General features: G+C 39.4%; 1 protein-coding gene across 17 annotated transcripts in view; it reads right to left on the bottom strand.

The window, feature by feature from the left end:
- Positions 1-24,752, bottom strand: part of ENOX2 (ecto-NOX disulfide-thiol exchanger 2) — a 263,263-nt gene that overhangs the window by 64,644 nt on the left and 173,867 nt on the right. For 10 of the 17 annotated variants that reach the window (XR_005985635.1, XM_041740642.1, XM_041740641.1 and 7 more), the window contains 2 exons: positions 11,532-11,620; positions 747-881 (listed from right to left, as the gene is read on the bottom strand). Coding sequence is in view for 16 of the 17 variants with exons in the window: in XM_041740642.1 (XP_041596576.1) it covers positions 747-881; positions 11,532-11,580 (184 nt within the window). In the remaining variant the exon portion in view is untranslated. The remainder of the gene's footprint in view (positions 1-746; positions 882-11,531; positions 11,621-24,752) is intronic. The other 7 variants (XM_041740649.1, XM_041740648.1, XM_041740647.1 and 4 more) reach the window with 1 other exon arrangement.

A 24,752-nucleotide genomic window follows, 5' to 3' on the forward strand; every position in this document is an offset into this window, starting at 1 on the left:
TGCAGATTATACTTTGAGTAGCAAGGTACTTCACTGGCCTAGTCCTATCATTCTTTGAAGTAGGATCACAATTACATGAACCTGGGGAGATTAGTGTTTAGGCTATTTTAAAAGCACCCAAGGCTTCTTAAGATGGCAATTCTCTAATGCCTTCACAAATCCATTTTAACAGTTAATAGTTCTGACAGTACAGAAGACTTTTTTTGTGTTTAAACCAAACACTTCAGATGCTGTGGCATTTTTCTTCTGATTTTATTGTTAGTGGAGATGGAGTTAGTACATCATGCCCATGCTCTCACTGGTTACTTTGTTGAAAAAAATATGAACAGTTATTCAATGTGAACAACTTTGGGATGGTCCCCACCATCTCCTTTCCCCCACTTGAGGAATCTATGATTTTTGAGTCCATTCTTATTTCCTCTCCATGTTTGTATTCTTTGAATCTATAAAATTAGATGAACCTTGTAATTCATTGCTAAATTCTGTTGTCTTTTATTTTAATGAGCTATTTAAATATTCAATGACCATATCCTGCATCAGCTATATCCCTAGCTTACCCATAGTGTGATAGGGAGTATACTAGTAACTACTGGCCACTCAGCCTATAAAGCTCATATTACAAAAATGCACACTCTAGGCAGAATCTGGTAAATGTCAACTTCAAAATAAGTTGTGTCATACTGTTACATTTATTGCCACGTGGCCAATAAAAAGAAACACTTGTGACATGATTGAAAATAGCATACCAGGTAAAATTGGTTGTCCAGCGATTCCCAGTGGTGCCATTCCAAGATTATTCATTGCTGTGGCCCATGCAGTTGGATCAGACATAGGTAGTGTCATTGCAGTGGAATCCACATTCAGAGTTCTACTATTATCAGCTAAAGAGAAATGATAAGCAAAATAATTTGTTATATTAAGGCTTCAGTATGTTATTTACTTAACATAAACTGGCAAACCCTTTACAGAAATGGACTGATGGACAAATGCTATATAGGGCCTTGATTGCAGCTCTTCACAAGGGTTAAAATAAAACAGCTTGAATTGGCAGGAAGTCATAGAATTTGAAAGCAGTTCACCAGCTGGCATTTTAGTGTGTTTCTTTCTCTTTCCTGCTCCCTCTGTTCCTTCCTTCACTCTTGTTTCTTTTTTTTTAAATGAAGACTTTATTTTTTTAGAGCAGTTTTAGGTTCACAGCAAAATTAAGGACAGCCCCCCCCCCCCATTATCAACATCCCCTACCAGAGCGGCACATTTGTTACAACTGATGGATCTACACTGATGCATCATAATCACTCAAAAGCCAGAGTTTACATTAGGGCTAACTCTTGGTCTTGTACATTATAAGGGTCTGGACAAATATATAATAACATGTATACATCATTGTGGTATCATACACAATATTTTCACTGTCCTAAAAATCCTCTGTGCTTGTTTATTCATCTTTCCCTCCTCCCTAACCCCTGGCAATTACTGATCATATTCCATCACCACAATTTCACTTCTATGACGTCATATAGATGGAATCATACAACATGCAGCCTTTTCAGATTGGCTTGTCTCATTTAGTAGTAGGCATTTAATGTTCCTCTGTGTCTTTTCATGGCTTGATAGCTCATTTCCCTTTAGTCCTGAATAACATTCCATCATATGGACACACCACAGTTTATTTATCCATTCACCTACCGAAGGGCATTGTAGTTGTTTTAAAGTTCTGACAATTATGAATAAAACTACTATAAACATCCATGAGCATATTGTTGTGTGAACACAAGTTTCAGCTCCTCTGGGTAAATGCCAAGCAGCATAATCAGTGGATTGTATAGTAAGAACATGTTTAGTTTTGTAAGAAATTGCCAACTTGTCTTCTGAAGTGGCTGTCCCAATGTCCATAATAGCCAAACTGTGGAAGGAGCCTCGGTGTTCATCAAAAGATGAAGAAAAAGAAGACGTGATATATGTATACAATGGAATATTACTTAGCCATTATAAAAACAAATACCCACCATTTGCTTCGATGTGGATGGAACTGGAGGGTATTATGATGAGTGAAATAAGTCAATTGGAAAAGGACAAACATTATATGGTCTCATTCATTTGGGGAATATAAAAATTAGTGAAAGGTAATAAAGGGAAAGGAGAGAAAATGAGTGAAAATATCAGTGAGGGTGACAAAACATGAGAGACACCTAACTCTGGGAAATGAACAACGGGTAGTGGAAAGGGAGGTGGGCGGGGGGATGGGGTGACTGGGTGACGGGCACTGAGGGGGCACTTGGTGGGATGAGCACTGGGTGTTATGCTAAATGTTGGCAAATTGAATTCCAATAAAATTTTTTAAAAAAGTTAAGTGGCTGTCCCATTTTTCATTCCCACCAGCAATAAATGAGAGTTCCTGTCGTTCCATGTCATCACCAATATTTAGCGTTGACACTGTTCTGGATTCTGGCCATTCTAATAAATGTCTAGTGGTATTTGTTGTCTTAATTTACATTTTCCCAATGATATATAACATGGAGCATCTTTCCATAGACTTATTTGCCATCTGTATATCTTAGTGAGGTGGCTATTAAAGTTTTTGACCTGTTTTTAAATTGAGCTGTTTGTTTTCTTATTGTGCTTTAAGAGTTCTTTGTATATTTTAGATAATGGTCCTTTTATCAGATGTGTCTTTTGCAAATATTTTCTCCCAGTCTGTGGCTTGTATTCTCATTCTCTTTATATTGTCCTTTGCAAAAAATTTTAATTAAAAAAACTCCAGGTTATCAATAATTTCTTTCATGGATCAGGTCTTTACTGTTATATTTAAAAAGTCATTGCCATATACAAGGTTCTTTAGGTTTTCTCTTATTGTTATCTTCTAGGAGTTTTATAGTTTTGCATTTCACATTTAGGTCTATGATCCATTTTGAGTTAATTTTTGTGATGGGTATAAAATCTGAGTCTAGATTTTGTTTTTACACATAGATTTCCAGTTGTTCTGGCACATTTGTTGAAGAGATTATCTTTGCTCCACAATATTGCATTTATTCCTTTGCTGAAGATCATTTGATTCTATTTGTGGGGTCTATTTCTGGGTTCTCTATTCTACTCCATTAATGTATTTGTCTGTTATTTCACCAATACCATACTGGCTTGATCAGTGTAGTTTTATAGTAAATATTGAAGTTGGGTAGCATCAGCCTTCCAGCTTCATTCTTCTTTAATATTGTGTTGGGTATTCTGGGTCTTTTGCCTCTCCATATAATCTTTAGAATCTGTTTGTTGATATCTACAGAATAACTTGCTTGGATTTGGATGGGGATTGTATTAAATTAAGTTGAGATGAATTGACATTTTGGTAATAGTGAGTCTTCCTATCCATGGACATGAACTATCTCTCCATTTATTTATTTCTTTGATTTCATTCATCAGAGTTTTATAGTTTTTTGAGTCCCCTCCTCCAACTGTATATACCATAGGAGCTTGGGATGATTAAGAGGTTTTCCCATTTTTTTCATAGTCTAGTTGTGTATGATTACTTCAGCAGTTTCCATCCAAATTACTCATGCATGCAAACCAAGAAAAAAATCACTCAAGGGTTTCCACAGTAGCAATAAAAAATGAAAAATTGTATTTTTGATATAATTTCATATCTCTGAGGCAGTAAAATTGAATAGAGATGGACATACAATCAACTGATATCAAATTAGCCAATTGAGTATTTTGGGAATTAGGGGGGACAACAGAGAATAAGCAGATAGGATATGTAAGTCCCTGCCTTTAAAGGTTATACAATCCAATTTAAGAGACCAATGATGGTCATAATGATTATTACTGGTATCTCTACTCTCACTACCTCCACCCAATATTACCATTAAGTATTGAACACTCACCATATGCTATGTAAAGCACTTGGCATGCATTATTCTCATTTAACTTTCAAAATAACCGTATGAAAGGGACTATTTATATCTCTATTTAAGAGATGAGAGGCTTTTATTTATTTTTAAAGATTTATTTGTTTATTTTATTTTATTTTATTTTTTTATTTGTTTATTTTAAAGAGAGATAGAGTGGAGGAGGAGCAGAGGGAGAGAATCTTCAAGCAGACTCTCCACTGAGTGGGGAGCCTGACTTAGGGCTGGATCCCACAACCCATGAGCATCACTACCTGAACCAAAACCAAGAATTGGATGCTTGACCCACTGGGCCACCCAGGTGCCACTAATAGATGAGAGGCTTTTAAAGGTCATATATATATTATCTGAGTTCACCCAGGTTATATTATATACTTTTAGCTACTATGCTTTATGATTTCCAATGAAACAACTAAGGAACAATCAAAGAATTGAATGGAATTGATCAGAAATGTTACTGAGATTTGAGGAATGAAAAGCTTGAGCTCAAGCTTGAGCTTGAGTAGGTGGGAAAGACTTCATGGAGAATATAGGCTTTCAAAGAATGGGCCATGTTTCTACAGGACACATCTTGATAAACAAGAGGGAAAAAGACATTACAGGAGCAGTGATAACATAAGCAGACATTGAAGTGGGTTATATATGTATGTGCATGTATATACTGCATCACTGGGAGATATATAGTCATAAGTCATTGGAGCACAGAAAGACTTATTTTGGGAAATTTCTCTCTGATTACTTATTTCCATAGAAAAATCTTTCCATGGCTTTTCTCCTTCGTATATACACCCCTGCCAATTACACTCCTGAAGACAACTCTAAACAGTAGCTTGCTGTTTGCTAACATCCATCACATTCTTCTAATGTGGGAACATCAGGGATGATCCTTGGCTTGCTTATTTATAAAAGTGCTATTTTGGTCATTAAATGGTCAGAACAAGCAAATGCAAATGTCCAAAAAGATTATTTCTGAAATACTAGTTTTTATCATTATTCTGTGCTGCCTGTGTCTCTTCTCCAAAAACCTCCTCCTCCTCCCCACAGAGTGATTGATGGCCTTAAGCATTTGTTACTATAGTCAGAAGTCACATTTCAGAACTGGTGATTTCTCCATGGGCAGAAACTCTAGCCGTATCACCCAGTTTTCAGAGCTCTCCCATGAAGGCATATTATGGCTAGAAATAGCCTCCTTGTAAACGTTATTAAGGAAACAAACATGGGGTATCAAATATCCTTTGAGTCAAGAGTTTACATATTGATTCTTTGGTTCATCTGAACACCCAATCTCCAGCCCAGGAAGGTACCAGTTGAGATTACTGAATCTGCACCCTGATTTTCTCCGGTGGCTGCAGAATGACTCCAAGAAGAAATATCTAGGTTTTAGAAGGACTGGGCTCCCATGCCAAAAATAATTTGTTTCAACAGTTTGGCTACTCATTGGCTCTGCAGTCCTGGGAAACATGAGAGAATCAGGAATTATTCTCAATAAAGAATTCTGAGATCAATCAACCTAGCCAAACTCTAGACTAATTTGGGGGGAGGGGAGAGCATTATCCAAATTATCAGTTTTTTTTTAAGATATTATTTATTTATTCATGAGAGACACAGAGAGAGAGAGAGAGAGAGAGAGAGGCAGAGACACAGGCAGAGGGAGAAGCACACTCCATGCAGGGAGCCCGACATGGGACTCGACCCTGGGACCCCAGGATCACACCCTGGGCCGAAGGCAGGCGCTAAACCGCTGAGCCACCCAGGGATCCCCAAATTATCAGTTTTTAATTATTATTTATGATAGAGAGAGAGAGAGAGAGAGAGAGAGAGAGAGAGGCAGAGACATAGGCAGAGGGAGAAGCAGGCTCCATGCACCGGGAGCCCGATGTGGGACTCGATCCCGGGTCTCCAGGATCGCGCCCTGGCCAAAGGCAGGCGCCAAACCACTGCGCCACCCAGGGATCCCCCAAATTATCAGTTTTTTAAAGGATAGCACAGTATTACTATTTTCAAAATATACATTAATTCAAAGTGCTTGTTAAAATGCTAGCAAGCAGAGTTCCTGCTAGGCTTGTTTACATGAACCAGATGGTTTACATAAGGACCGTGTGTAATTAACAGCATTATTTTGCTATGATAAATTCAGTTCTTAAATTCTTTTTTTAAATAATAAATTTATTTTTTATTGGTGTTCAATTTGCCAACATACAGAATAACACCCAGTGCTCATCCCGTCAAGCGCCCCCCTTAGTGCCCGTCACCCATTCACCCCCACCCCCCACCCTCCTCCCCTTCCACCACCCCTAGTTAGTTTCCCAGAGTTAGGAGTCTTTATGTTCTGTCTCCATTTCTGATATTTCCTACCCATTTCTTCTCCCTTCCCTTCTATTCCCTTTCACTATTATTTATATTCCCCAAATGAATGAGAACATATAATGTTTGTCCTTCTCCGATTGACTTATTTCATTCAGCATAATACCCTCCAGTTCCATCCACGTTGAAGCAAATGGTGGGTATTTGTCATTTCTAATGGCTGAGTAATATTCCATTGTATACATAGACCACATCTTCTTTATCCATTCATCTTTTGATGGACACCGAGGCTCCTTCCACAGTTTGGCTATTGTGGACATTGCTGCTAGAAACATCAGGGTGCAGGTGTCCTGGTGTTTCATTGCATCTGTATCTTTGGGATAAATCCCCAGGAGTGCAATTGCTGGGTCGTAGGGCAGATCTATTTTTAACTATTTGAGGAACCTCCACACAGTTTTCCGGAGTGGCTGCACCAGTTCACATTCCCACCAACAGTGTAAGAGGGTTCCCTTTTCTCCGCATCCTCTCCAACATTTGTTGTTTCCTGCCTTGTTAATGTTCCCCATTCTCACTGGTGTGAGGTGGTATCTCATTGTGGTTTTGATTTGTATTTCCCTGATGGCAAGTGATGCAGAGCATTTTCTCATGTGCGTGTTGGGCATGTCTATGTCTTCCTCTGTGAGATTTCTCTTCATGTCTTTTGCCCATTTCATGATTGGATTGTTTCTTTGGTGTTGAGTTTAAGAAGTTCTTTATAGATCTTCGAAACTAGCCCTTTATTTGATAGGTCATTTGCAAATATCTTCTCCATTCTGTAGGTTGTCTTTTAGTTTTGTTGACTGTATCCTTCAGTTCTTAAATTCTTAAGGAGTTCTGCCTTTTCATTCCCGTCAACTCCCCCAACCCTCATCTCCACCTGTCAAATCCTACTTATTTTTCAAGGGTCATCTCAAATGTTACATTGTCTGTAAAGCCACCTCCCTGGAATTAATTACTTCCCACTATTGTGTTATCATAACATTTTATCTAGAATTTTATTTTTTTAAAAGATTTTATTTATTTAGTCATGAGAGACACACAGAGAGAGGCAGAGACACAGGCAGAGGGAAAAGCAGGCTCCATGCAGGGATCCTGACGTGGGACTCAATCCTGGGTCTCCAGGATCATACCCTGGCCAAAGGCAGCGCTAAACCGCTGGGCCACCGGGGCTGCCCTAGAATTTGATTTTTTTAAAGGATTTTATTTATTTATTCATGAGAGACACACACAGAGAGAGAGAGGCAGAGACACAGGCAGAGGGAGAAGCAGGATCCTTGCAGGAAGCCCGATGTGGGACTCCATCTTGGGACTCCAGGATCATGCCCTGAGCCTAAGGCAGATGCTTAACTGCTGAGCCACCCAGGCATCCCTTGAATTTGATTTTTATATGTTTGCTTATTCTCTCCTTTTCCCTAAACCAAACTTCTATTGAATCTTACTATATGCCAGGTCATGTGTTAGTGACTAGGAATATGGAGATGAACAGAACTCATTTACTGCTCTGGAAGAACTCACAATACAATGAGAGGCACGACATAAAAACAACCACATATAAATTACTGTTATAAGTACTGCAATAAAACTATGAGTAAAATGCTATGAGAACAGAAAATGAGTAATTAAATCTCCTGGAATAGCTTTAGGTGTATGTGTTTGGGGCACAGAGAACAAGAGGAATACTAGGGAAGCCTTCATTGGGGAAGAATAATTTGAAGTGAGTCTTTAATGAGGATAGGATTTTCCTCCAGGTAGTGAATGGAGGATTAGGGTTTAAAACAACTGGATACTATCATTGACTGCCTTGAATTATAGTTATTGAATACATGTCTCTCTTCTGCTAGCCTGCATGCTCCTTTACGTCAGGGACGTGTTTTTAGGCATCTTTGTTTCTCTATTTCTTAGTTTAGTGTCTGGTACGAAGTAGGTATTCAAGAAATATTTGGAGGAATGAAGAAAGAAAATCAACTTACATTGACTTTGGGCACAATTAGCAATTCATGCAGTGACACTCAATGATTATTTATATACCTTCTCAGAATGATAAATTGTCTTAAAAGGGATAGCATAGGGGATCCCTGGGTGGCTCAGTGGTTTGGCACCTGCCTTTGGCCCAGGGTGCGATCCTGGAGTCCCGGGATCGAGTCCCACGTCAGGCTCCTGGCATAGGGCCTGCTTCTCCCTCTGCCTGTGGCTCTGCCTCTCTCTTTCTCTCTTTATGTCTATCATGGATAAATAAATAAATCTTTTTTTAAAAAAAAAAAGGGATAGCATAGTTGCTAAACTAATTCTCTCTCCAGGACAACTGAATTGACATGTAGCAATTTACTTAGAGTTATAAGCAGAAATAGATGAACCCAACAAATAATTCAGTTTGATAGCATGAGCTATAATCATTCTTCCACATAAGGCACTGTCATATATATAAGCAAGCTTGTAAATTTTTACTTTCAAAGAGAAATCCCAGATGATCATCTCTGTCTGGCAGCAATCTGGATTTAAGGTCTGTACTAAGAAAATATGCTGTGCTGAACATCTGTTCAGAATCATCACTTAATGGTGGAAAAGTTAAGTCAGGCCTGATTCATTTTCTAGACTAAAAATGGACATCTAGCAATTTCTTTAAGTGTTTTATAAAAGTAGCTCCATTTCACTAACGGAATAGATTGCTCATTTTCCCATAAGTCATACATTCACTGGCAGTGGCCAAGAATATTCAGAAGGCAAGCACAAGTGCTGTCAAATGGCCTTCAGAATACCTCACCCAAGTCTGAAGAATATGTCCTGCAATGCTGGTTTTCCATTCTGCCCTATGTGGAGATTCCTCAAGAGATCACGGGTTGTAGAGTAACTGTGAATGAATGCCTTCTAGGTAAATTGATTGAATTTATGGCACTTTGGAGCAAGAGTTCATTAGCACCAAAAGAACAAAAGATTTGGAAGTAATTACCCATTTTAACTTGGTATCACTCCATAATTATCAAGCCACTGCCATCTGCTTATTTTTATATTATACTTCACTTGATTAACTAGTCAATTATTGTCAAAGTCATTTGATCTTGAAAACAACACACACACACACACATTCTGTGATACATCCATCTTGTAGTAGAGTTAATTATTTCATATGTTTCCTTTATTTCCTTTGAAACAAGTTCAGTATGTTGGTATCATCTCATCAACTATACTCTTTTATTAAGACAAAAACTTTCCTTCTCTGGCAATTTACTCTCCCATAAGTCTCTTTCTTATGCCCAGGATTTTATCCATTGGCATTTATTCTGGCTCTAATTTTATTACATAGTATTGTGCAAAGTTGAGGAGAAGATTTTGTCAACAAACATCTATTGAAAGTCTGTTAAGAGTGGGAAGCAATGCTGCCTAGTGATCAAGAGCATGGATTTGGGAGTCAGATGGTTCTGGACTAGAGTTTAGCTCATTCTGTTACTCTCTTTACTTTTCTTCTTGCTGGTCTGCCTTCCAGGCTTCCTTTTATATTTACCGTACAGTCACTGAACATTTTCTACGTGTCAGGCAGCATTCTAGACGTTGAAGACATTATAGTGAGTCAAACAGGCCTCAATCTTGCTCTTATGATGCTCTCTAGTGCAGGAAAGGGATATTAAAATACAGATAAACATAAAATAGTTACATATTGTGAAAAGTTCTCTGAATTATAGAACTGGGTTTGATGATAAAAATGGCAAGCTACAAATTTAGGAAAGTAATAGTATTGGCCTTATCAGATTGTTGAAGATTAAATTAGATAATGTGGGTAAGGAATTTAGTATGGCTTCTGGGTCATAGTGAGTACTTGGTAAGTGGTAATAATAACATGATAATAGTTAAGATGATGATGGTGATGTAATCTTAGCCCTTGAAGACTTCAAAGCCTACTGAGAGACACAGCATATACAGGAATTATAATATAGGAATTATATTACAGGAATTATAATACATTTTACAGATAATGAAACAGAGGCATAGGCAGTTTATGTAATCAGCTCAATATTACACAGCTAATAAATGGTAGAACAGGAAAATGAACCCAGGCAGCTCTGGTACCAATGCTCACCGTCTTATTTATCACACTAAACTCCTTTCCAAAGAGCCCTTTATTTTCTGTGTTCCCTTACCTCATTGAACACATTACTATGATAGCCTTTATTACATTATATTTTTTAAAAATTTTTAAAGATTTGGGATCCCTGGGTGGCGCAGCGGTTTGGCGCCTGCCTTTGGCCCAGGGCGCGATCCTGGAGACCCGGGATCGAATCCCACATCGGGCTCCCGGTGCATGGAGCCTGCTTCTCCCTCCGCCTGTGTCTCTGCCTCTCTCTCTCTCTCTCTCTGTGACTATCATTAAATAAATAAAAAATTTAAAAAAATTTTTTAAAGATTTATTTTATTATTCATTCATTTATGATAGACACACACACACACACCCACAGAGATAGAGGCAGAGACACAGGAGGAGGGAAAAACAGGCTCCATGCCAGGAGTCCGACACGGGACTTGATCTCGGGACTCCAGGATTGTGCCCTGATCCAAAGGCAGGCGCTAAACTGCTGAGCCACCCAGGGATACCTATTACATTATATTTTTATTACCTCTTTCTATGTCTGCCTATCCTCCTAGACTCTGGATTCCTTATTCCTCCTTGTTATTCCTAGTGCCCAGACACTGTGTCCAACACAGAGTAGATATTCAATAAACTATTTTAAACAAATGAATGAGGAAATATATGAACATATGTAAGAGAGTCCTGCATAGACATTCTTCTTCCTTGAAGAAGGTAGGTGTACAGCAGGTGCCAAGCTATTGAGAATGAGATACCACTCTGTTGTTGTATTAAGAAAAAATCTCTTTTGGTGAGTTTCTTCTTACCAAATGTTATTAAACATTTTAAATGGAGAGTGAGTGGAAGATAAATTATGATAATTTGAGGTAATATAATCTTAACATGCTGATAATATAAGAAAATAACAACTACATAAATGTAAACTTTAAAAAGATAAATCTGGGGATGGGAAGATATTTTTCATCACCCAGAAATTCCTCACGAGTAAAAAGGAACTGACTAGAATTTCTTTGAAAATTTAAAAATAATTAAATTTACTAAAGTAAATGTGCATGTAGCAGCCATATTGTTACCTTCTTGAGGGCAAGAGATATAAATTTTATTTATTTTTTTATATTCCACAGTGATTAGCTCAAAGTAGGTGCCAATTAGTGTGCTTTTAAATAAGTGAACTGTGGCAGAACTCAGCAATTGTACAAAGTGGGGCTTACCTGCAAAGCCTATTTCATAGACCCACAGCCAAATAAAATCTCTTTGCATTGTGTAGTACTGCACCGTGGACTTAGCTCTCTAGTCATTTCTGCAGAAGAAAGATAGTAGTCCAAAGCTGGGTGAAACATCAGACCTCTGGAACATACCAGGACTTAGATAAATGGTGAATAATAGTGTTAATGATAGTAATTATAACAAGACTAAAAATAGTTAACACTTACTTAATACTTATTATGTGCCAGGCACTGGTTTAGGCACTTTATGTACATTAATTTAAAACTCACAACAACCCTATGAAGTAAGACCTCTCATTATCCCCATTGAAGATGGGGATATGATTTACTAATAAGGTAACTTACTAAGATTTACTAATAACTAACTTTACTAAGATTTACTAATAAGGTAACAGGAAGGTAACAGAGAGGTTAAGCAACCTGTCAATGGTCATAGAGTTAGCTTGCAGTGAAGCTGGGATTCAAACCCAGGCAGTCTGGCTCCACAATTTAAGAGGGCTATCAAGCTCATCATTACACAGATGGATGTTTCCCAGGTTCTCTATTGCAGGAATTCTTAACTGGGACTAAGTTGCTCCCCACCCCCCACCAGGGAACATTTGGCAATATTTGGAGACACCTTCTGTCATCACAACTGGAGACAGGAGGTGCTATTGGAATCTAGTGAATAGAAGCCAGGGATACTCCTAAACATCCTACAATGTACAGCACAGCACCCCCACAGCAAACAATTACCAGACCCAAAATGTCAATGGTGCTAAGGCTGAGAAACCTTGCTCTCCTGCAGCAATTTTCACATGTTCTTATTGGAGAGCGCCTTATAACTTTGGCTTCTTCAGAATCCCTTCCCATCTACCACATGTGCAGCCAATCCCAACTTCTGCAGTTTATATACTCCCTTATGCCATTGTACTAAAATGAATGTTATCACCTGTCCCACCAAGAATTAACATTTTTAGCATGATTATATTTATGCTTCACACCAAAGAAATGATCCTCACAGTGGGGAGGCTAGGTGCCATGGAAGTCCTGCAAATAGCCCTAGGAATACCATGACAAAGCAAAGAGAGGAAGTTTAGAAAATACTTGCATGGAACACAGAAGAAAACACCATCTCTAGCATATCACATAGGACCTTACATACTGTAGACTACAGACTCAAGAAGTATATGTTGTAAAAGGTTATGGCACAAGGGCAAGGTTGGGTGTCCTAGAACAGAATAACATCGTACTTTCTGTTTTCTGGCTAAGGGAAAGGAAACAGCAGGATAAATCATGTTTTAGTTCTGTGTTAAGTCTAGGGCTCAAGGTTTTATCTTCTGTTTGGTATTTATTGCTCATGAAGCAATATATTGTGTTGCAGGTGTTATTTTGAATCCCTCTTCATTTTCTTTGAAAATTAACAATCCATCATTATCTGTGAACAATGCACTGAAGCCTCAGGCACATCCCACTCTCTCTCTGATCACAGACAGTGACGCCACAGCTTGCATCATGGCTATGCAGGGTGAGGGAACTGACAGAGGCTTTTCTAAGACGCGGTTCCCAGGTGGCTTAAGAGAGATGACACTATTAGACAAGCAAGGGCTTTATTTCCTTATGAGCATTACCAAGAATGGATCACAGAGCCACTCAAGGGGATCAAGATGTCACAACATATTCTTCATTGGGGAAGAGGAAAAAAGGAAAGGTTTTATCCTAGCCTATATGTAGGTAATCATTTTCACAGGGGCTGTGTGAGTGGCAGGGTGGAGGGGGGAAGATAATAGCTTGATCCTCAAGGTATGCAGATGAGAACCTGGGGGTAAAGAGTGCTTTCTCAAATTAACCCTCATCCTGGAAGATTCATTGGTTTAGCCTATAAGCTGGAGGGTCCTGGCCACAGCCACCTCCATATCAGAGCAGTTACAAGGATATTCAAGGTGTTTTTTTTTTTTTGAAGGGGTGTGGGGAGGGGCAGAGTGAGAGAGGGAAAGAGAGAATCTTTTTTTTTTTTTAAGAGATGTGGAATGGGGGTGTGTATCTTCTCCCCATTAGCCAAAGTTTTTTTTTTTAATTTTTTTTAATTTATTTATGATAGTCACAGAGAGAGAGAGAGAGAAGCAGAGACACAGGCAGAGGGAGAAGCAGGCTCCATGCACCGGGAGCCCGACATGGGATTCGATCCCGGGTCTCCAGGATCGCGCCCTGGGCCAAAGGCAGGCGCCAAACCCCTGCGCCACCCAGGGATCCCCGGAAAGAGAGAATCTTAAGCAGGCTCCTTGCCCAGCACAGAGCCCAACATGGGGCTCAATTTCACGACCCTGAGTTCATGACCTGAGCTGAAATCAAGAGTTCAATGCTTAACTGCCTGAGCTACCCAGTTGCCCCATGGATATTCAAGGTTTTTAACTAGATCTATAAGAAGCTAGAGTGCCAAGCCAGCCCTCCAAGATGGCAGTTGCAGAGGGGGTGGGGTGTAGCAAGTAAGAAGAAGGACACAGGTCTTACTTAGTGTGCATCTCTCCAAGGAACTCACATCATACATCCTGCACTTACAAAGGCAACAAAGTATAGTGGAAGAAATATCAATTTTGAGCCAGATAGACCTAAAATAAAATCTTGGCTCTACTAATAACTAGCTGTGTGACTTTAGGCAAGTTCCGCACACTTTTTAGCCTGTTTATTCACCTGTATTATTCACCTAACAATAATGATGTTGATTCCTAGTGTTGATTAAATGCTCATTATATGCCAAACACTGTTTTAAGGCTTTATATGTATTATGTAATCTAATCCTCACAACAAGTCTATGAAACTGGTAATATTTATCATACCCATTTTGCAGATAAGGAAAATGAACGAAAGACAAGTTAGGAAGTTGCCCAAGGTCACAGATAGAATTAATGCTGGAGTTAAAATTTAAATTCAGGCAGTACAGCTTCAGAGCCCACACTTTCAACCACTGAGCTATATACTCTCATTACACTATGAAGAATGCTGAGTTATCTCGGGTGCCTGTTCAACAGGCAGATTCCCCGGCACCACCCAGATGGAAACCTCAGCTGTGGATCCTAGAACTTGGCTAGATAGCAAGCACTCCAGGCAATTGTGATGCACATGATTGGACTGCACTTTGACAAACACAGGTGTGAGTGATTGTTACACAGCAAGAAAAGAGTCGAGCTAGAGCTGAAACTCAGCCCTCCTAATTCTAGATTGAGTTTATATTTATCTTTGTTGTACTCTCTCTCCTATGGCAAGGTAGTGGACTGAAACATGTTGGAAAGATTTTCAGCAACAAGGGCTAAAGTGGATTAACCCCAAGATTTTCCAACATGTTTCACTAGGGTGAAAAATCCATGTTTCCCTGCCCTTTGAGGGGCCCACAGATTAGTGGGAGAGACAAAGTATTCTATAGTTTGATACTGGCTAATGGCTTTGCCTTGTGCCAGCAGCTCTGGCCCCTTTCTAGCTTCTTTAAGCATAGCCTAACTCGAGTTTTCAAGCTCCACCTCAATTTAACAAATAATCAGAAAAGAATAGCTTGTACCATGATGAATTTCATACTGCCTCCCACTCTGTGTCATGTTTCAAAACAACTGATTTTTTTTTCAAAACTACAACACACTTTCACCAACCCCCATCATGCCTTTGGCCAGATCAAGCATGATAAACTGTCAACCTTTAGTGCTGTGTGATCCTGAATAAAGAAAAAATGGGGTTATAATAATAGTTAATATCATGGTTTTTGGATTAGGTCTAACCCTAGCCTGATACTTACTAGTTGTGTGATGCTAGAGTAGTAACTTAATGTCTCTGGTCTTCATTATCCATGCTTAAAGGAGAAAACATGTGAAAAAAGTCCATTGCAGTGGTAGTAAAGTGTTAGTAATTATTATTAATATATTAACAATAGTGGGCATTAGCTCTGATATCTCGTAGAATACAGAGGCCCTTTGGGGTGGGAAAAAGGGGGAATGTTAAGAGTTCCTTCAGTTGTGAAATGGACAGGAAAATACCAGTAGAAGAACTAACCATTGATAATACTGGGGTATGTATTTAAGCAGAAAATAACAATATGACTTCTCTCTAACCAGTTCTATACCAAGAGCACTGCCAGAAAGAACAGTGGGATTAATTCATATGCTTCTCATCTGCTACATTTTTAAAAAGTGGTACTGCTAATAAAATCCTCAAAATATTTTCTGGTGTTAACCATCCTCCTCCACTGTACATATCCCAAATCCATCAGACCTGCTGCTGAAACCTATTTGCTTTTTCCCTAAAAGCATGGATGGCATTTATATCCATGCTCTCACTTGTGATCACCCCATCCGTAGTGGAGGAAAACCAGAATTACTTAGTATCATTTCTTCATTTCCATGATAAGGATGGGAGGCAATGGGATAGGCAGGAGAATTTGCTTTTCATGGCCACCTTTCCAATAAGACAAAGGGAAATTATGGCCGTATCTGTAACCTCTGACAGCTGGGTGGAGGACATCCACTGTATCAGCCTATGCCAGGAACAATCCATATGCAAGTGATTTGGTCAGCATTTTGTGATTCTGGGATGATATTAATAATAGTGCCTTTCCTGGAGTCTATCTTACACATGATATATTCTTCCTCATTTAATTCAGTAGTTCTCCTGAATATTTTAATACAGCAATAGTAGTTCAAATAGCAAACAAGTGTGAGTTATTGACTTTCCTTCCTTTTATCCATTTCTGCTGTGACTTAAATTTTCTTCCTGAGTGAATCTCCAGGCCACTAGTGACATCACCTTTAATCCATTCTTGTTTTTTTTAATTGGCACTAACATGGAGGGGACATAAGCTGCTAAAAAATAAAAAGATGTCTACATTGGTGGTGATCTCCAGAGCAAATCTTACAGGGATTGGTAGAGCAAATTTGATTTGAAAATGATTACAGAGGGTGAATTCCCTGTAAATAATGAATTGGAAAGAAAATCAGGCTGGGAGTATTTGCTTATCCACTTATTTCCACATGGAAGAAAAGCCATAATTCCTGTCAGCCTGTGCTTATAGCGTGCCCAGATTGGTTAGAGAGAAACCAACCAGTGACGAAAATAAATATACAAGCCCACCCATTCACTGCATTTTCTGTCAGGTCCAACACCAAGGAAAGCCAAAAGATAGTAAGTCTTTTCAGTGACAACCCATAAGTCCGTGGTTACAGTTCAAGCACTTAACTTCAAATTTCCAAATGACCAAGCGACTGCTCTTTCTTCTCCCAGAAGCAAGAAGTTCACCATCAGAAAGGAGAGGGGAGGGACAAGGCAGCTGAAATGCTCAAAGACCCTGGGAGAATTGTGGGAAAGCACCGCCTCCCCACACATCAGAACTTCTTGAGAAACCAACTGGTGTGTAACTGGGACACACTGTCAGACCAAAGTGGCTACTTTTTTTTTTTTAATTAAAGTGCAACTAGCTTTCAAGAATGGCTACCTTTCTTAAAGATATAAACCTAATTTCTGTATATCAAATCCTATTTGTCCACTGACTCACACAGTTTTTCTCTAATTTTTTTAAATTAAATATTGAGTAGGTACAAAGGGGAATTTATAAGAGACAAGTGTAAAGTATTTAAAAAATGGTGCAATGAGAATTGTGTACTCAAAATTCAGTTTAATAAAAAGAATATAATTATTACCTTTCAAGGCCTCACGTGCCCCTCCCTAATTCTTTCCATCTCTCCTCAGAGATAACAACTATTCTGAATTTTGTGTTAATCATTACTTGTGTATCCTTACAGTACTACTACATATGATGATGCTATTTCTTCAGAAATACTTCTATCTGAATTTCTGAAGGATACTTTAGTTTCCAGGAACTTTGATTTGTGCTGTTCTCTCTCACATTTCTCCCCTTTGCCTTGCTTCTCTGCCTTCTCTGTGCAGCTTGTCCAGTAGTCTGTGATCCATGAATGAACATGAGTGTTAAAGATATCATTTAATGGTGAACCCGTATGGGAAGACAGTAATTCTTTTGTAATACAGATATTTTCCTTTTGTTTTTCACTGCATGGGCCTTAATTTGTTTACCTGGAGGTTTGGGGACATGGAGATAGCCATGGGCTAAAGAGCAGGGTGACAGGGCTGTGTGCATTGCCTAGCACAGGTATTTTAGAGTTTTGGAGTCCGAAGACTATACTATTTACTGGCTGTGGGACCTTGGGAAAGTTATTTACAGTTTCTGAGCTTTGTTTCTCTCATCACAAAAATGCAAACAACTTACTACTGATCTTAAAGGGTTGGTGAGATTGTTAGACAAGAGATATTAATTATAAAAGTGTTTTTGAAAGGTGTGAGATACTCTATAATGTTAGTTGTTAATGATGCTGCTATTCTGCTGCTGTTGTTGATGCTATAATATCATTTCTGTTTAAGTCAAGATAAAGGACTAGATAGTTATGAATTTTCTAAGTCTGGAGCTCATCCACAGATTTACCCTTGCCAGCTGTCTGGCAAAGCTGGTATGGCACAGACAAAATTAAATTTTCTTTTCTAACTTTGTATTACCAGTCTTTTTTTTTTTTTGTATTACCAGTCTACATGAAAACTTTCCACCTTCAAACATCTTCCTCAAATCCCACTGTACCTGCCCAATTTCTGTGGGTGGGAGTTGTGTTTGCTTTGGCCTACATTAGTGCTGGAGCCTAGGGCAGAAAGTAGTCACACATTACAGGAATCTAACATTTTCTCTTCTTAGTCATTTCTCATAGGACAGTTCTGGCTGATAACTCGAACAGAAATGTATGCAGGATGTGCTCATCATCTGATCAGTTCATGCCTAAGGAACCCTCTGAAGGTCCTGACTTCTGCCTGTGTGATATAAACACAACCATTTGCAAGTTATTTCCATTTTGTTTGTAAAAGGGTCTCTCTCTCCTTGAATATCTGTGAGAATGAGAGTAAGCAGAGAAAAGCCACGTTTTCATTCTGCAAACGATATAATCAAATCTGTAAATGGGCAAAAATACACACAAGAGACGTTCCATAAAACTGCTGGCAATTATTTCAGTGAATAGACGAAAGTTGTACATGAGTCCCCACAGCTGCTGCAGGTGTTGAAGGAAGAGACTCAAACAATAGAGGGGGAATATCGATCATCTTTTTGAATATGGAGCTAGGCTACCTGCTTGGGTGCCCAGGAGGGGGTGAGGGAAGAAGAGTGCTGGTAATATTCCCACACACATTTCCCAGACTTGAGGCTGGACAACCAAATGCCCATCTGCTGCTAAGAAAAAAAATATATAGACAAGGCTTAAGTACATGGGATAGGCAGTTTGACCTCTAAGGTTGCAAGGCTCTAAGGCTCTTGCCCTCCGCCTAACAGCTGACGCCTGGAACAAGCAGGCCAGCCCCTCATGACCACAGCAGGGGCTAACAGGAGGGCTCCAGCTGAGGGATGGCTGCAGCTATGGCAACAAATGCCCAGGAACGAGTTAACAGCAGCCAAAGGGGTTAATGAGAGAGGCAAGGGCTTTTATACAAACACATTAGAGGAAAAAATGCGATACAGTTGGAATGAAGTCCATTAATAAAGCTGAGTGATAAAATCCACCACCATTTTTAAATTGGACTTTGCTATTTAAACCGCTTTTCCAAATCAGTCTCCTGTGTTCTAGCTGTTCATTGAGATATTAAGCTTATTTAAAGAATAACAGCAATGCTATATGCAATGTAAAAGGAGAAAATACACTGGGTAAAAGGCTATAAAATAAGACTTGCAAACAAAAGGAGGAAGAAAAACAAGAGATGTGTACAACTATGTTCTGAATATGTTCAAACAGCTTATTACTAACAATCACCACCTGACAATAAATTACCCCCTACATGTGGATTACAAGTTGCATTATTATGATGCATTAGAATCAATCTGAGTACTAATGATAATGGGTGGTTGGGTGGCTAAACATGGCCTCCAATTACTGTTGAGTGCCCTCTCTCTTTGTGGCTACAAAACAACTGTCATCAATATTCTCTCATAGAGGATGTTTTCTTATCAGCATTATGTCCTCAAAACATCCCTGGAAGGCAGGTCGATATTGATGGGCTTTTTTGAAGAAAACAGGAAGGCATGGAAAGGTTAAGTGAAAATTAGTAGAGGTGGCACCACCATTCATAACAGAATTTGGTTTATAAAGGTAGCCAAGGTACAGAAGCAAAGGGCTTTGGGCAGATCTTTCGATGACAGCAGTGCCTACTGAATGTGGTGGATCAGTTTCCAGTCACTTTCTCAGCTACAGTGCAAAGCATAGATTCCTTAAGCCACTGTAATTGGAATGTCTGGTTGTAGCACAAAGCACAGAACCACTGAATACCTTTTTAACTCTGTCATAGTACAATACAACCTCAGAGTACAATTGTACATTTTTAAAAAAATATGTATTTATTTATTTTAAAGGAAAGGTGAGTGAGCAGAGTGAGGGGGAGAGGGAGAGAGAGAGAGAATCTCAAGTAGACTCTGTGCCCGACACAGGGCTCGATCCCCTGATCCATCAGATCACAACCCAAGCTGAAACCAAGAGTCAGATGCTCAAGTGACTGAGCTACCCAGGCGCTACCAAAAATTTTACTTCTTTGAAAAATAAAAGAGTACACTTGAATTCAGAAATTACTATAATCCATCTGGATACTATTTCCTAGTGGCATGAATGAATGAACGAATGGTACTTATTGAGGCTCTCTTATGCTTTTTGTTGGTGGCTGCAAGGGATCTAAGAGAAGTAGAAGACAGTTACTTCTCTCGGACAGCTTGTGATCTATTTGGGGGTGGAGGTGGGAAAATTCACACAAAAATAAAGACCAAGCAAAACTTATAAAAGGCCTAAGTATAAAATGACAGTCCTGTTTGTCCTACTCATTAGAGGAAAAGACTGAGAATACCTTAGAGGTAGGATGTTGGTACATTCCTACATGAATGTTACCAGAAGAACTTAAATTGACAAGTATATTAGACACTTCCATCAATAATGAATGTACTAACAAGAGGAGTGGTCAAAAGAGATGAACAGAAGAGGTCATGAAGTAAATTAGATGGACAGATGAGGTTAGGGAACCAGGATGAAGGTGTCTGTCAGTATTTGAATATGATCAGGTCGGGTTTTTAAAAAAGATTTATTTATTTTAGAGAGAGGGAGTGAGAGTTGGGTGGGGAGGGGCAGAGAGAGAGAGAGAGAGAGAGTCCTAAGCAGACTCTGCACTGAGCACAATCTGATGCAGGGCTCGACCTCTACAGGGTTTAACCTCATGACCCTGAGACCATGACCTGAGCTGAAACCAAGAGTTGGACACTTAACTGACTATGCCACTCAAGTGCTCCTGATCATGTTATTTTTGAACCATACTCCTTTGTTAGGGCCTGCTTCCTTGGGGACAGTGCTACTTAGGCAAATACATCTAGTTGGCATGTCCCTACGTATAGCTAAGAACTTGAGGGAAGATAGTTTGAAATGTAGTGCTCTGGTGAGCACATGGAAGGCAGATAGTCTGTGTTGTGGGCTGAAGAGTGGTCTACGTTTTAGCTGTTTGACATACAAAGCAGCTAAGTTGTCATTCTATTTCAGAAATGAAAGTGTTGGACTTGTGTGCCCATGCAAGTAGAGGCTTAGCCCGCTCATAGGGTATCTGCAAGGAGAGACTGAATTTTCCTGAAAAAAAGGATTTCAGATCTGTTTTAGTGACTTAGCTGTCACTACTCATCAGTATTCCAGATGATGCCTTCTTGAGCCATTTCACTTTCCACTTTCCCCTGCTCCACAGGCTCAGGTTACACACCTCACTTTGCCTTGTCTTACAAACACAACTGGCTGTAGGAGATGTGGGCAGGCACCGTAGATTGTTCTATAAAACTCAACCACTGAACATACACATTGTCCTGCATACAGTGGCCAATATTGTGACTGTCACGGATGAAAGCTGAACACTGTAAGGAGCAACAGGCTAGAGAGCTTCCCCAGATCTACTTGTAAATTTCTCTTTGAGAAGAATTATATCCAAAATTGCAACCTGACTATATCTCCCTCTATAGGACCTATCTACCACTGCTATCTCTTTGTGGGAAATTTGAAAGAGACCACAATTATGCCCAAAGGTACTCAGTGCATGCTATAAGAAGTTTGTGATTCAGGCCCTGTAACTTCAAGGTACTGTAGCTCTGACAATAGACTGGATGCAATTTTATAGCCTCAGAGCCAATTCTGGATTTTTCCGGGGGTATGAATGACAAGTTATTATATGAATGTTACCTGTAGAACTTGAACTGATGAGTATATTAGATAGACACATACATTAGGAGTGCATGAACTCACAACAGGGTTGGCCAAAGGAGGTGACTGGAAAGAGAGAGCCCGTGATAGATTAGGAAGACCGATGAAGGTTAAAGGGAACTAGGATGGAGGTGTCTGCCATGATCTGAATACAATTATGTCTTTTTCGAGCCAAACTCCACTGATAGGTCCTGGTTCCCCAAGGGCGGCACTTCTCGGGAAAGCAAGCTTAGAAGTCATTTGGGAAGAAATATTTCTTTCCTCTGACATGAGCAGCTAGATGGAAAAGATGAGCAGACATTTGCTTTGGGAGGAAGAGGTGCTAAGCTTAATGCCCATCATTTCCTAGATATGATAATATATTGTATACACACATAAAATCACTACAGCTGCTTGCTATTTCCACGGGGTCAGAGTACACTGTCTTTTATCTCCAAATGTCTGTTTTTCAATCTGGCTGTATCTTTAAATCTATTTTGAATATAGCTCAGACAGGAAGGTTTTGGTCAAGCATGCAGTGACTAACCTTCAAGGAAAACAGAATGCCAGAAGAACAGCCTGACCTTTGCAGTAAAATTAATTTGATACTTACAATCTAACCTAGAGTCCATGGACTTTATTCATGTGACAGAGTCACAGGACAATTTAGCAGGGATTATTAAATTCCACTTAAGCTCATCAGAGAGGAGAACTGAAGTTGATACCTTTCAGGAGACCAATGAATTGGCCAAACCATGTGGGAAAAGAATGGCAGCTAGACTTCTAGGAATAAAGTGAAAGAGGCTCCACTTGGTGCATAGTTGGCACTCAATGGGGACTGATTCAGTGATGAGGCAAAAGCGTAAGATAAATCTCATGTCTGACACCCAAAGAGGCCCTTCTCCACCACACACACATGCAACCTCAATCCTTTTGAGCTTCTCATATAGAGAAGCCATTTGGCAAGTACCAGAGATGAATTAAAAAGCATGCATCTTGGGGGATCCCTGGGTGGCTCAGTGGTTTAGTGCCTGCCTTCGGCCCAGGGTGTAATCCTGGGGTCCCAGGATAGAGTCCCATATCAGGCTTCCTGCATGGAGCCTGCTTCTCCCTCTGCCTGTGTCTCTGCCTCTCTCTCTCTCTCTCTCTCTTTCTCTCTCATGAATAAATAAAATCTTTTTTTAAAAAAAGAAGCATGCATCTTCCCCCAAGAAGGCTAAGAGAACCTCAAACAGGAGAACAACATTGAGTTTCCAGAAAGCCACTGCACCAGCACTACCAACCCCAGCATTATCTGGGGTGGGATGGGGGTGTCAGTGTTTCAGTTGCTGCACTTTAACAAGCGTGTTATATAGAAAGGCCTAATACTGTTTGCAGTGGAAAATCCTAGTTGGTTTTATTTAGGCAATATAATAATGTAACTTTCTGAAGCTGATGCTCTTTATTTGAACATTCATTATAATGATTCATCTCTGCTCTTCTTTCTTTACCAATGATGTTTGCATTCTATTAGCAAATATAATTTCATAGAAGATAAGTGAATCAAAATTATCCAATATGTTTCCATCATGGGAGCAGAAGGAATCCTTCAATGCTCTGTTTTGCATCATTCTACCGATTTCAGTAAGTTTTTCTTTAATAGGATTTGTAGCATTAAATATTATTCATCATTGCAGAGTCAGTACTAATTTAATATGACAGATAATCTGGTTTTGTCTAAGTGAACCCCTTTATTTTGTTTCACAGGAACTGAACATTTTCCAGTCTGGGGTTCCCTTGTACTACAGAAAGTGTGCTGGCGTTGTACTACTGTGAATCTCTAAATGGCTGTTAGCATTTTACCTTGTATAAATAGTTAACTGGGTGCCTGCAATATTTCCCCTGTGGGATTGTAAGGACTTGGGGGGGGGCAGAAATGGCACCTCATATACTTTTAACTTATCCCCAAGATATGGCATAGTGAATGAACAAATAGCCAGTACAGCAGTATCAGTTTTTACCTACTTCAGTCTGCTGAGAGCACTGTAATGCCTGATAATAATTGTGGCTGACATTACTTGCTAGTTATTTTATTGAATAGAAATGCTTTCCTTTTCTAAAAATGTCCCTCAAGTTAATCTTGGTGTATTTTCCATATTATTTTCTTTCATTAACTAAGCCTAACCTACATAAGAACAATAAACTCTATTAGGATACCCCTGGTAAGCTGGTTGGTTCTATCTACCAAAATGATCTCAAGTCATGGGAATAAAATCATGGAACCAGAGGTGATATTCAAACACCAGTGTGGCATTAGCAAACAGAATGGGACACTGAACCTTAGCAGGGGAGCAAGGCTGAGGAGACCCCCTGGCTGTGCCAGGGGTCAATCCATTATTGCTAGACCATGGGGAAGCTGGGAGAATACAAGGAGGATCAGGGTGGCCTGGTGATAGGTGGTCATTTAGGGGGATCTGGACAATGATTATTTATTGGCCAGGGTAGCCAGTGATGACTTAGGGGGTTCTTGGCAGTACCTATTTACCAACTTGTACAGAGGGTTGTTTTTTTTTTTCAGTGTTATTAAACTTATATGGCCATTCGGTGCACACTGTCTGAATATCAGCCTGGAGGAAAGGGACCTATTTTCCACCCAAACATGCAGTATAAGTAAGCAGATACTCTTACCCACAGCTGTAATCTCATTAAGTATTTTGTCGTAATCCTCATGGAAACCTTTGTGATCAAAGTTATTCCTTATATTAAGCCCACATGGAAAAACCTTTCCTACAGGAATATTAATCTATCTTTACTTATTCTGTCTTCCCAGGAGATGAACTGCTAATCACTTTTTATCTGTTAAACATGTTTTTTCCCTTTAAAGGAATTATTATTTAAAATTGGTTTTTTTTGAGCCTAAAAAGAAACACAAATCCTAACATCTACAGCTTTTCCACTTCCTGTAATAGAA

The sequence above is a fragment of the Vulpes lagopus genome, chromosome X (genome assembly GCF_018345385.1).
Source record: "Vulpes lagopus strain Blue_001 chromosome X, ASM1834538v1, whole genome shotgun sequence".
Classification (NCBI taxonomy): Eukaryota; Metazoa; Chordata; class Mammalia; order Carnivora; family Canidae; genus Vulpes; species Vulpes lagopus.